The sequence below is a fragment of the Callionymus lyra genome, chromosome 9, assembly GCF_982586985.1.
Source record: "Callionymus lyra chromosome 9, fCalLyr1.hap1.1, whole genome shotgun sequence".
Taxonomy (NCBI): Eukaryota; Metazoa; Chordata; class Actinopteri; order Syngnathiformes; family Callionymidae; genus Callionymus; species Callionymus lyra.
This window is the reverse complement of record NC_141826.1, coordinates 22,682,844-22,697,842: the sequence shown is the minus strand read 5'-3', so window position 1 is coordinate 22,697,842 and position 14,999 is coordinate 22,682,844. Positions and strand designations below refer to the sequence as shown.

The window sequence follows — 14,999 nt, the reverse complement described above, 5'->3', positions numbered from 1 at the left end:
TCCAGAGTGCTGACCCTCGACTTGAAGAAATGGTCTAAATCTCATTTATGACAAGTTACTAACAATTCAACCAACTTAAATAATGCCTTGAAATAAAATAAAATCTTCAAAAACATCAAATGTTGATTCCAGAAGTAGCTTACCCTCAACAAGCTAGCTCAGGGGTTGATGTCCAGATGCTGTTGCATGGTCTGTGTCACAAAAAAGCTGATTTTAAACGTTTTTTTCGTAAAGGGGTATAAAAATAACATGTTGAGGAATCACTCACATGTTTTTGTCTTGTCCACATGTGTCGTCCTTGTCGCCTTTTTGTCGGTGAAGAGTTGCTGATCCTGTGAAGCATGACTAGCTGCGGAGGCTAACCAGATGCTAATGAAGGATGACAGTCAACATGTAGCAGCAGATGTGATAATGTAACAAATTATTATTATTTTTTTCATCATAAACATGCCTTCAAAATTAATATCTTAATATTTAACTTTTATTTTTTGTAATTCCTGCAATTATTATTGTTATTTGTTTTATCAAAATAAACTCAATACAACATTTTTAAAAAATCAGACATTTTAAGAATGAAAGTCCAACATTAAGTTTATTTTAACAAATATATTCTTGACTACAGGATGTGATCGCCAACAGTGACCTAAAATCAGGGTTGTTTGTTCAGAGCAGGAAGGAAGGAACTTTGACAAAAGTTTCCTTTGAAAGAGGAAAGAGCAGCTTCCTTTCTAGAGAGACCAACATGTTTGTGGAGAGAGAACGGGGCGAGCGAGAGCAGACCAACCATCCCTTGCACGTTGACACGTTCAAATTTATTTTAATACAGCGAAACACATCTTTGGAATAAGCTTCAAGTCTGATTTTCTAAGCGGTAAGTGGATGCATTTTGCAATTCTTATAAAGTATTGTAAATGTAACCATCAATTGATCTTCTGTTGGCTGCTATCCTGACGAAATAATACATCTAGACGTGTAAATATCGGCAAACCAAGATATACATTTGAATTCTTTTTGAGTTTTAATTCATTACATTTTGTTATTAATCAGTATAAAAGTACAAGCCGCACGTTGCAAGATTGATGGACGGAAGCCGTCGTGTATGAGTCATCTGTTTATACGTCCAGTTTAAGTATAATTTGACTTTTATTCACGTTTTAAACTTCATTTAACAATTCTCAAGCATGCGTGTTGTGTTTATTTCTAGTATATCATGAGTCTTTTTTATCTAAATTTGCTAATAAATATTATTATTTTTTAATTAAAGACATCACTTCTTTTCCATGCTGAAGCTCACTCTACCGTTTGAATGCATTAACCGAGTTAATCTACCTTAAGGCGACTCAATTTGGAGTTTATGACGTGTGTCTGTGTGGAGTTAATATGTTCATCGCTTTTTTTAATACCATTACAAACTCTTGAATAAATATGAATTCAGTACAGATGGCGGATTTACAAGCTTCTCGTGGATTTTACATCATTCATTAATTCACGTTTCCTCTGCGTTTACTCGACGATATTTAAATGAAATGCTAAAAAAAACCCATGACTAGCAGCCACTACTGGTAGCAGAAAAATATGATGGATATATGAAAGGAAAACGCATCCAAAACGTGAGCGCACTGTAGTTGAGCTTCAGTAACATGTTACCTTTTCACAGCTTGACACAGTGTTGATCTCTTCGCCAGAGCCAGAATAACTCTCCTCGCAAACACATCCTTCAGTAGGAGGCAGCGCAGGCGGCAAAAAAAAAACGATTGAACTCAGCCGTAGGTGAAACCTGATGGTGATGAAAACATCAAGTGGAATACATCCTGTTTCAACGTCTGGTCAAAAGGGCAGATTATACTTATATATTGTATGTTTTTAGACACAAACGGTAAAAGTCTTTGATTAAAATTATATTTAAATGTTTTAAAGCCACATCAAAAAAAACAATACTTTATTTTTTTTTCCATAGACCTGGTTAGTTTTCCAGTAATGGATCGTCATGGTTCTGTTCACTCCAGGTCCTGTCTAGGCTTCCATCAGTTTCCTCACGCTCCACTACGGTCACATAGATTGAAAGCTCAAAAAAAAATTCTGAAAGGTCAAACGTGACGCTTGGATCACCTTCAGGGACCCTTTGACCCTTTTGGTGGATTGTTTTTTCCTGAATTCACCGCTCCAGTGAACGCGTCTTTCTGTAAAGACGACCAATATCTCACTTCACAAGCTTTTAAAAAATGTATATATAGTTGGTTCCCCCCCTCGGTTTCGAGAGGTTTACACATTCATAACGCAACTTGTTAGATTAAAATTATTATACACTATACTTATACTTATACTTAAATTAATGCTAAAAGATAATCAAAATATAAAGTATAAATGACTCGCTTCATCTAAGAGCTTAAACGTTTGAATACACATTCACAATCAACATTCCAATCAGACTGATTCAGTGGTTCGAGGCAAGCTCGGATCAGAATTAGAGTTATGACACCGGTAATTTAAAACATCTGTTTATCTGCAAATCAAACTTTAAATCGTAGATCAAAGAACGAAGCAAGACACACCCGGGAAAGGGGGGCTAAAAGACTGAAACCCCCACCCGAAAACATTTGAATGATTACATTACAAGAAAACATATTAGGATGTCTCTCTACGGGGGGTCGGGACACAGGGAACTTGAAAGAACCATTCGGCCGGAAAGGGACGACCTCCCGGACCGGAAACTGACCAGAAACTGTTTCCTTCAACTGAGAAAAATCTCTAAACTTAGGAAAATGTTGTCGGAACATGATCTGGAGCTTATAATCCATGCGTTTGTTTCTTCTCGTCTGGACTATTGTAACAGTTTGTTTTCATGTCTTAACAAGAAGGATGTGTCTCGTCTGCAGTTGATTCAGAACTCTGCAGCGAGAATTCTGACCCGCTCAAGTAGAAGAACTCACATTTCTCCGATCCTTAAAACTCTTCACTGGCTTCCAGTTTCTTTCAGGATCAACTTTAAAATTCTGGTTCTTACATTCAGAGCTATTCATGGTCAGGCTCCTCCTTACATCACTGATCTGATCCAGCCTTACACCACAGCTCGGGCTCTGAGGTCTGTGGATCAGAATCTACTTATGGTTCCACGCACACGGCTCAGGACCAGAGGAGAGAAATCTTTTCAGGCTGTTGCTCCTAAGCTTTGGAACGATCTTCCTCTCTCTTTGCGCTTGATGGATCTACTGACTCCTTTAAGAAACATCTTAAGACGTTTCTATTTGTTCAGGCTTTTCCTTGAATTTCTCGAACTCCTGTGTTGTTCTCAGTATTATCTTGAAAAAGTATGTACTTTTTTGAGTATTGTTTTGATTGTTTAAGCGCTTTGTGACCCTGGTCTCGAAAAGCGCTATATAAGTAAATATTACTTACTTACTTAAATATATGTTTCTACAGATCGGGGCCTTTTTCTCCCGGGACCATTGACCTTTACAGTCGCCGGGACAAAGTGTGTCCGGTCGCGATCTTAAAGCTTGTATTTTGTTTGACCTGGAGCGGCGAATAAACGACCCGTGACACACTGGATTTTACCATCTTTCTCCACGAAGCGAAGTATAAGAACTGGGACGGGAAGTGACGTCGTGTTGGAGCGACGGAACATACGGACCCCGTGTTTTGATTGTTTTAAACTATAACTCGCTTGCAACAAGTCCGTGTGCAGAGTGAATAATCTGACTAGATTATCCGAGTGGTGAGATCATGCAGCAGCGAGAGCTATTTTATTGAAATGCAAAGAGGTGCGTTTCCGAATCTCTGGTAGGGAAAATGGCATCTTATTGACCTTGAGGGTTGATCAGTATGTTGTTTTATTCCCCACTTGTAATCGCAGGGGGGGGGTTTTGAGACAGTGACGGGAGGAGAATATGTTTTCTGCATGACTACCTACACTTGAAGAAACCCCCCCCCATGGGGGTTTGTCTTTGACGCTTGAAGTGCCAGACTGAGCAAGATGTGGTTGGCTCGATTTTTATAAAGTTGAATTCATGTATAACAAGCACTGTAAATGTGCCTTTTTTATAGGATGATGTAGTCTCTCCATCCTTCAGCGAGGGGTGATTTACTTTGCCGAGGTGTGACCTCATCATCCCGGGGCTCCGCGATATCCCACCTCCCTCGCAAGCGAGAGCAAACATTGGCCGAGAATACCAGGCATCGCTCGGGGAGAATTTCCTCATTCTATGTGTCGATCTTGGCCGAGTGTGTGTGTGTGTGTGTGTGTGTACACAAGAGAGTGAGGGAGAGTGAAACGGCGAAGGGGAGAGGGAGTGAGGATCATGCATGTGCATTAACTCCAGCGGCAAAGCAGCAGCAGAGGCAGCGGCGGCAAACAAGAAGCAGCAGCAGCTCAGGAGGGAAGGAGAGAAAAAGACAGAGGAGGAGAGTTGGAGGGAGGGTAGGAGTCTGAGGCACAGGAACAAAAGCTGCAGAGGACTGTTATCCATCTCTAAAAAAGAACAACGTGGAGCAGAGGAGAGGAGGGGTGATCATGACACTAGTGAGACAATAACAGAAGAGAAGCGGCTGTTTCATAGTCTGTAAGGACTCCAGATCAAGACTCTCTGCTCTCCATGTTTTTGGGAACTCAACGTACCTTTACCTCCGTCTCCGAACCCAGAACAGGATGTCTGTCTCGGGCAAGAAGGATTTCGATGTGAAGCAGATCCTCAGGCTACGCTGGAGATGGTTCAGCCATTCGTCCCAGGGTTCGACAGGAAGCGGCGGCGGCGGCGGCGGTGGCGGCTACATCCAGCAGGACGGCACGGACCACCGGGGGACCCCGGGCCAGGGACGGCTGAAGAGTCACTCTCGGGATAGAGGGGGCGGACGGAAGAACAACAGCCCGGCTCACAGCATCCTGGCACCGCGGCCCACACCTGTGTCCGTCAGGGGAGGCCAGCAGTCATGGGACCAGCAGCACCAGCACACCATCCAGGGGCTCCAGGTCAACGAGGTCTCCTCCAAGACCGGCTCGTCGCCCGGGACCAACAGGAAAGAGGAGGGCAACAGTGGGAAAGAAGATCTGAAGAGCAGTGCAGAAGAACCCGCTTTATCGGACACCAGAGAGAGGTATGACGGTGCAAAGATGTGAAAGATGATTTCACTTTTTCGGGCATTACAGTAGCTTAAAAACTAGCATGGATGAATCCCATCACTAGCTAACTACATGCTGTGGCTTAATCTAACAAGGAATACATTACCTGACCACTTAATTTAGGCCAACGCGACTCACCGGGGAGCAGTTCGCTCTCTTTGTTCACGCCACAGCAAGTTCAGCAGAGTAAACCAATAAAGTAGGTTATTAATAATTCAGCAGTCCTCGCACCGATGTGGTATCTGTGCCTCTGTCTGGGTTAGGAATGTGATGCAGGGTGGCTGCAAGTTTCGTGGCTGTGTTTGTCGGAGTGTTACCACAAGACTTACAGTGCACGAGCAGCGGTTCAATGAATGGATCGTCCAGTTAACCTCTGCTCACCCTTCGCAACCCGAGAGCCTATTAGCTCGTATAATGTGGTTGTTCAGGATACTTTTTTTTAACAGTCCATTTGAAATAGTTCTCTTTTATTTTACTCTGTCAGCTTCTAATCAAAAACAAAAAGGGTTTTAATGGCCCATATTTTTTGTTCTATTCTATCCAAACTTTGATTTAAACTACCTTTTTTTTTAACCATCATTCAAATCCTGACTGAACAACTAAGTGAATTTAAGATAATGTTAGAGTTACACTTTTTTTTTCCAGCATGTGATGCAATAGTTAAAGCATGTGATGCTGCCAAGTCAGTGTAGGTGTTCGATGTGTTGATGCTTGAGATTACGTTTTGTTTTGTTAAATACATCTCGTAATATAATCCCACATTTCTTCATGCTGACATGAACAGAAAGGCACTTTTGAATTTGAACCCTCGTGGAGAAGAAGCTTCTCGGTTGAATATGATGAAATGCTCACTTACTAACTTACTTACTAGTAATGGGAATTTAAAAAGAAATCAAATAACCTGTCTGTGGATTATTGACCTTAAAGTTGCCAAAAGGAGCTGAAATTGTTTAACTCTCACTTACTTATGGCGTATGTTATACATATGATTCCATCGCAATTGGAAATATATTAATTTCCCCTTCCCCCTACTAAACCTTCACTGAGAGGTTAGTAGTCTTCATGCTAATTTTTCAAGCAATTTCTTTTGAGCGATGTCAGGTTAGAAATCTGACCTACGATGTAATTAAAGAAAGAATAGAAATCAGGTTTAAAGTCACACATTTTACTTGCATACAAGTGAGGAAGTGGAACAGTTTTCATGTTTGTCAGAATCCTGTGAAGCACAGAGCTGTTAGTTCGCTGTTATAGCTCTGTTGCAGTTTCACAGGCACGTTAATTATCTTACCCCAAATTGTTCCACCAAATGAAAACTTGAATTATTTATTATCCTAATGGTCGAAGGCGGCTTCCTGACAAAGAGACATTGACTGACATTTCTAATCCTCACATTTATTTCTCAAACACGCAGTGATGAAAAAAAACAGCAGTGATACGAATATAATAATATTGTATGTGGTCACATAAATCTGATAAACATACTTTAGCTCAGAACTTCAAGCAGTTTGGGCTTTATGTGTTAAACTCATGGCCCCCGGGGGTCCAAATCTAGCAAGCCATGTCATTTTATTGTGGCACTCAGATCAATGTGGGTTAATTGTTGATTTTGTGATCTATAAAGATGACAGTGTTTAAGTCAAGATAAGGAACATACGTTATCAATATCAAATAATAGTTAAATTATAATTGACCAAAAATAATGTCTTGGCTGAGTGTTCCATAGAGGAAACACTGTGATAGTAAACAGATATAGCTTTTCAATAATAAATATAAAAAATATCTCAAAGGCAAACCTACTTATTTATATATATATATATTTCATGAAAACACTATACAGTAAATATATGGCAGTTACTAAAAAAAGGGTGAAAACAAGCCTTTCAGATTCATTATTTAATCATAAAGCTAATAATATTCTATCTTTTTGGCACCAACAGTATGTGTAGGAAGGCAAATATTATGTTTTTTCATTTAGTTACCTCGTTTAAAAATATCCTTTGGGTAAATATATTTTAACGAGGATAACAAACATCAAGATTATCAATGGGAGACTTTCTCCAATCATGAATTATTCCGAGTTGCGATGCAATTTGGAATTAGTAAATTCTCCTCTTCACCGTTGAATAATTGGCAGCTGTTCGTCTCGCAGGTCCCTGGGTGGGAATAGAGCATGCATAAAAGATGTGCCCCACAGAAAAAGCAGTGTAAGTCCCGGCACTCAGAGAGACCTTGAGTCCACAGTGGCCATGTAAATTACGCCGCCGCCATCACACCCTGACAATGATACTAGAATATTAAAACGGTCTTGCGCCGCTGATTCTTAAAAAACGTGTCGCTGCGATGCCGAGTTAATTAAAAATCAATCGTCCTCTTCGTGGATAGTATTTCCTGTTTTAAGACATACATAATTATGTATGAGGGGAAAATAAATTTAAAAAGTGGTCTTTAATGGAAGTTTATAGACCGGGCGACCTTGTAATGAATTATTAATTGATGTTATTTCGGTTTGTCGGCTCAAAAACACCCCCCAATCATTAAGACGTGAAACATCCATCAGAGATAAGACCTTTCAAGATAAGAGCACGTCCGTGTGAGTCGAGGTTCTGGAAGTGATGTTGCGTATTAAAGTTGTTCGCTGAATTAGGCCAGACGCCGTGTCACACATCGAGGCTTGCGTGTTTTTTCGTCAGTCAGTGGAGCAGATGTGGGGATGTCACTGAGATATGCACATTCATTTACTCCACCAGCTGGGTGGCCCTATTACGTCGCACATCATAAATCCTTGACACATAATTTGTCACAATCCTTCAGGCTCAATCTAGAGATTCCGCCTGCCGGCTGTGAAAAATAGGGAAGTTTTAGCAGCCACTTTTGTCAAATGTGCTTTGTGATTTAACACCCCTGGTGGGCTTTTGTTCGGATTATCACTGCAAAAAATATAGTGTTTTTAAGTAAATAATTTACATTATTTCATCCACACATGGTAGGAGAATGAATTATGATTTAAAATTACAACATGTATGTGATTAATCTATGAGATATTTAGTCGATAGGTGATTGGTAAGAGGTCGGCAACTCATGGCTCTAGATCAATTGGAGAAAAATGTATCAAAATAATGTTCAAAATTAATATTATAACCCATTTAATTTATATTGATTTTACTTTTTGCGTATAGTTACTTCTTCCACTGACTGATTTGAATCAAAATTGTTATTGTTATTGTTATTCTCCTATTCGCAGCAAAACGTTTATAATTATAATAAACACAATAATTATAAATAACAACAACACTAAGACAACAATCATACCAAATAATACAAGTGCAACACAGAAGTTGGAGAACATTTTCTGAAGATTCAAAGAGACATATACTGTATTTTACTTTAATAAAAACTTTCAATTACCAATATTTTTTCTGTAAATTTTTTTTATTTATTTATTTAAATGTAGCTATATGACATACACAATAAATGATGACATGCTAGGTTAATTGTAGCAATGGGCTGATGAAGCTTCATGAAACAGTGTCATGTTGTTCAGAGGTCAGTAGGTGGCGCCATCATGTCAAGTAATGTTTCAGTAGAACAGTCGTTCAAAACAAAAGAAAATAGTGCAGAGACGCCATCTAGTGGACTCTGAAGATAATGACACTGCTTCGTGAAGCTTTGTGAAACAGTGACAAGTTGTTCAGAGGTCAGTAGGTGGCGCCATCAGTTTAAAAATGATTTTTCATTAGAACAGTTGTTCAAAACAAAGGAAAATAGTGCAGAGACTAGTGGACTCTGAGAATAATGACACTGTTTCATGAAGCTTCATCCAGACCATCACTAGCTAAATGAGCTAATATAAATAACTTGTATATTTATTATTGTCTGACACAATTATGTTTTTATTTTATCCTTTAATGAATTAGGAAACGAAGTTTACTGACTTTAAATATCAGAATGATTGGAATTTTAACGTCAAAATTATAAAGCCAAACGTCTCGCATGTACACGTTCATGATTGTCTTGCAATTTATAGCAATGGTTTTATTTTCCCAAATGGTTCTTTACACGATGCTGGAGAGAGAATTTATTGAACATAAATAATCATACAGGAAAAACCTCATGAACGTATTGAGCTCATCCGTCAGCATCGAATGTTCATCTCACACGGTTGTTAAATCATCGTGATGTGATCGTCTTTATAACAACACACTTTACTCCCAACCTTTACCTGCTTTTTTTTCACCGGCGCGTCCTCTTCCGAAGCGAACCTCCCTCGCCATCGCAAGCCCCGGGAATATATGGGCCGAGTTAACCTGAGTGGAATGGAAACCCTGACCTCTCCCACATAAACACTAACAGAGGTTGGAGTCAGCGGCTGTTAGTTTGAATGATACCTCAATTCCCTCGCCGCCTTCCCTGAAAAGAAAATCCACCACCTCCTCATGTCAACGGCAGTAAGTCAGATACTGGCTCGCGGCCTCATAACGCCTCCGGGCTTACATGAACCCTGCCAGTGACAAACTCTCCACAACACTCCATAAATTAACATTTTCTCTTTTGAGTCCTCATACTTTAAAATCACATTTTCATCTTTGCCGTCCAGAAGAGCTTATTATTCCTGACACATCCACTTGCTTTTTTTTTTTTTTTTGTTCAGATGTGAAGCCATCATTTACTCTCACAAATTGCCTCAATTAAAAGAAAACAATCCCTGACACAGCTGGTCATGAATTTCACATGGGTACAATTAGCGGAGGCCGCGGCTCGGTTCAACAGTGTCCTCGGGCGCTCCTTTCCAGTCATTTGCTTCGCGATGATCATAAACGAGCGGCGCAGTGTGATCCACGCTCAACGACACACTTATAAATGTGTGATTAAGAGTTTTCTTCTCTTTTTTTTCTTGTTGATGTTTTTACATCCATTATACAACTTAAAATACGTCAATACAGCCTCGTAGTGACAGTTTTAATATTCAATTTTACTGTTGGTATCAGAGGTGTCCACACTTTTAAAAGAAAAGAAGGTTTGTTATTATTTTTAACAATCAATTCAATCATTTCTATTTTTAAAAGGTTGAATCATATATATATTTTTTTATTCATTCATTCTCTTCCGCTTTATCCCGGGGTTGGGGTCAGGGTCGCGGGGAGACTGGAGCCTATACCAGTATCATAGGGCGAGAGGTAAGGGACACCCTGGACAGGATGCCAGTCTGTCGCAGGACAGACAACCATTCACACACACTCTCATATGGACAATTTTTCGAAAGTATGTTTTCGGACTGTGGGAGGATGTAACTAAATAATTTGTGTATTAAAAGGTAGAGTTTTTTTTTCTATTTAACAATTCATTTAATTTGAATATTAACAAAATGAATACATTTCTGTTTCACATAGACTTTGAAATTATAAATTCAATAATTAAAAAATACTTTTTCTAAATTCAATATTGTTTAATTAATTGCCTTTTAAATTCAATATAAAATGTTTTTGTATAATAGTGTCACCAGCCAATAGCAAAACAGTACCGAGATACTTTTATCGAACTTTCAGCCAATCACGTGACGAGCAGACGATCACATGACGACGTAGAAACCCTGGCTGCAATTCATCATGAAGGGGTTTCAAAGAAACGTTATTGTCTGCTGGTTCTAGTAAACCAACATGTTTATATTGGATTTAAAAAGCTAAAAATGTAAATATATTAAATAAAAAATGCTAAATTAATAATTCCAATTAAAAAAAAAAAACGATGTGTAATTAATCTATTTAGAAAATATTCTTAAAAAAACAGTTACTGAAAAAAAACAACTAATTCATCCTTTCAATATACAAATATAAGTTTATACATTTCAATAAGAGAAATCAATCAGTTTCAACATTTAAAATGTACAATCTTCAATGTTATGACACTGATCGTCCATCATTCCTTCCATACTTCCTTTCAGCTCCATGACACTTTCTGTACTGATATGATCAAATTTCTACTATTTTCTTTGCTAAAAATGGCTGGAATGTCACTTGTGATTCTTAGGAAAAAGTCTAAAGTCTAAAGTCTTAGCTCGAGGACGTGACTCTGCAGTCATATGATCAGCTGAGGTGCACAGATGTCTCTGTGGAAGACTTTTTTTTCTTCTGTAACTTGACCATAACCACGCATGAATTCTGCTTTGCTCATTGTACATGATCATCAATCTAGTTTTTTAAACAAAGTTAAGCTCTTATTTTTTCGTAAATGAACTTCTTTGTCTTCTCCAGAACAACTCAACCATGTATTTAAGCATGTATTTTCTCCCACTCGTTAATATAGTGTATTAGTTGCTACAGATCAAACTAACGCTCCCTGTCAAAGAACTTAACAATTATTATGATAAATAAATGTAAGTAAATTAACTTTAGTGAGTACTTTCTGCACCACAATTTACCCATAATCTTGGATCTTATAATAATCTTATTGCCATTTATCACACGTCTGACATAGTTAAGTTAAGTTTTAAAATAATTAGTTGTGTCGCTTAAAATTTACACTTATCTGGTACATTATTCTCTTAACTTTCTGCAGCGAGAATTCTGAGATGCTCTAGTAGAAGAACTTACATTTCTCCGATCCTTAAAACTCTTTCAGGGTAAATTTTAAAATGATGGTTCTTTCTTTTTTCATGTTTATAATATGGAACAAGGAATTTACTTGTGGTTAAAATATGCTGGTCAATTTGATTGTATGATCTAATAAATGTGGATCATTCTGTTGAACCTTTTGACCTTTTTAAAAACTTTACACCTCATTAAAATGATGATATTCATTATTTTAGTTGTGTAATTGTGTTTTGTGTCATGCTTACTATCGACTATAACATAAAAAAGGAATGCTTTAAAATCTGCTGTTTCTAAAAAAGAACGACAGCAAAGACAACTGAGAAAATCGATCGTTGTGTTTACTGCAAACATGTTTGTAATCTAAAGGTAGAAGAAGGAGATCGCTATCATGAGGTCGATCTAATAAGGAGCCGGAGGATAAATCTCAGATGCCCTTGAGCAACGTCGGTGACTTAAATGGAGTTTGGTCAATACGGCAGATTGTCCACCATAGTCGTGGCTTCTGTGTTTCATTTAATGAAACGTTTCCTGATAATATTTATATATCTACTCTCAGCACAAGGTTGATGTATAACATCTGATATTTTCTATTCCAGATCAACAAAAAGCTTGACTGATTTCACGTTTTGTGGGTATAAAATCTATGAATTTAGTCTGATTTTATACTTTTCTTTTCATTTCTAAGAGGCTCAATTTATATGAATTATCTCTAACCTGTTTAGTATTGTTGAAATCCAGTGTATCCATCCCTTATACAGTATATAATATATATTATGTTTATCATGTGTATTTAAACCTACCATATATATTACACTATATTATGTTATAGTGTTTATATAATAATATATATATGTATTTCTTGTATGTATATCTGTTTAAAAATATGTAGCAATGTGCCACAAACAAAATAATAATTGATACATGGTTTTGTTATGTTTTATTTTGTATGTGCAAATAATTTACACATTTTTTGTTTGAAAAAGCTCGAAATAAATAAGTTAATTCATTCATATCTTATCTTAAAGACTGGTATATTTATAGGTCAACATATCAACTTTGATTTGTAAGGATATTTGCACATGACTCAGAATGACAATAATAATAATAACATTTTTATTTACATAGCACCTTTTAAACCCTAGTTACAAAGTGCTTTACATAAAAGCAAACAAGTACAGTTAAAAATGACACAATACATTAAAACAGCACAGTAATAAAACAACACAAATAACGTCTGACATGGTTTCTCAAATAAAAGTCTTAAACAATAACTCTCTACTTGGCAATAAATCAGCAACGCTGCATTTAAAAAAAAAGATCTTTTATTCCGCTCTGAAGTCTCTAAACATGCACAGCGTTGTAATGATATAATTTATGGACAGAGTGACTTGACATGCAGCTCACAGCAGCAGATCTTTTACATATTGCGGTTGTGAGTCAGGTCGTGGTTGAGCTTCTCTTCAAAGCCTGGATCCTTTAGTTCAGCACTTCTGTTACACGGTCATTAAGCAGCGCTTCCATAGAAATGTTTCCAATTCCTCTCTGCTCTCCAAGATCTTTTTTTTCTCCAAACACTCGTGTTATTTACATCGTTGAACTGTTCGCTCTAAAAGACTGGATCAGGTTTAAAGACTTGAATAGAGTAAAAGTATATTTTGGAAAGCGACATGTCATGAATAATTCACTGAAATGTTGCTTTTTTTTACCTCTTTTACTGGAAGCAAAAGGTGAAAACAAGCCTTGGAAAACAGCCGCACCTTTACAAACATGCATAAATTGATGGCGTTGAACAAGGATTTGCATTTCCCATAAATAAAAAATGAATTTATGTTTGCAATTCTGCAAAAAAATACTGACAGGTTGTGTTGAAGAACAAGTCACACTTGAGTCTGTAGAATATTCAATGTTAATATATTCTTAAAAAAAAAAAACTTTTCCTATTAGCATAAACACGGAATTGTTTAAAAATTGTGTATCTTTTAACGAGAGCTAATCCTGGTTTTATCCGAGCTAGGAAATACGCTGATCCCAGCAAATTATTTATTTCGAATCGTACAAAACTGGGGTGAAAAGTTGAAATCCTTTTTCTTCCACGTTTGACTTTCATTTCTCGTGCAACAGAGAAATCTTCCACTTTAAGAACAGGTTCCACCGGTTTTGCCCTCATTATTAACGCAGGTATTACTGCTCTGACGGTGTAAGACAGCGAGTTTGTTACAGAATCTTCAGTGAGACGTCATTGGAGTTCTGGAGAGTGTTGACCTTCAGTGTCCAGAAGGACGCCATATCTCACGAAGCAGAGTAGATCTACTGGACTCACGCTGGATGGAAGCTTCTGAGCTCAGGCTCAGGCTGCTGAGGGAAGAAGAAAAAAAGCCCTGCAGGGGGAAATAATCCATTTGAAAGAGACATTTCCCATTTGGCCCGACAGCCGTGACTAGTTTTTTTTCTGCGGGGTAGATTTGACTGTAGCTGAAATAAGAGCAGGATTCTCAGTTGCACGTCTGACTCATTACCTTGACAGCTGGAGGCTGATCCGTGTAGACGTAAGATCGTTCTCTTTTTGTCGAGTAACTTCTTCCCTTGGAATTCAGGAATGCTGCGAAACAAAAGAACAAGGAAAAGTTGAGTCAGACATATTATTAGGATCCCATCTTAGTTGTTTTTTCTATATATATATAAATTGAACTTGGGCCAGAGGGTTCTCTCACGGGTGCTTACAGGGGTCCAGGGGGGTCTTTTTGGAATCAGAATGACCACCATCTGTGCCTGGACTAGTTTTTGGTCGTTCGGAAAGGCCAAATGCGGTTTTGCACTAACCATTTCCTAAATAAGAAGGATCAGTCTCATCTGCAGTTCATACAAAACTCTGCAGCAATAATTCTGACCTGCTCTAGTAGAAGAACTCACATTTCTCTGATCCTTAAAACTCTTCACTGGCTGCCAGTTTCTTTCAGGACCAACTTTTAAAATTCTGGTTCTTACTTTCAGAGCTATTCATGGTCAGACCTTCCATCAGTGATCTGATCCAGACTTACACCCCAGCTCGGGCTCCAAGGTCTGTGGATCAGAATCTACTGATGGTTCCTGAACACGCTTTCGGACCAGAGGAGAGAAATCCTTTTAGACTGTTGCTCCTAAGCTTTGGAACCATCTCTCTCTGTGTTCGATGATCTACTGACTCCTTCAAGAAACATCTTTAATTTGTGCTTTTTCTCGTTGCTGCTGTGTTTGTCTCTATTTTTTTTAAGTTTTTTAATTTGCTTGTCGTTTAAGCACCTCTGTGACCCTGGTCT

General features: G+C 38.0%; 1 protein-coding gene across 1 annotated transcript in view; it reads left to right on the top strand.

Moving 5' to 3' along the window:
• The first annotated feature begins 4,286 nt into the window (after positions 1-4,286).
• The window catches only part of klhl4 (kelch-like family member 4), a 40,237-nt gene continuing 29,524 nt past the window's right edge, over positions 4,287-14,999 (top strand). Inside the window, exon 1 of the mRNA XM_087798746.1 lies at positions 4,287-5,091. Coding sequence (XP_087654872.1) covers positions 4,646-5,091 — 446 coding nt within the window. The 5' untranslated portion in view covers positions 4,287-4,645. The remainder of the gene's footprint in view (positions 5,092-14,999) is intronic.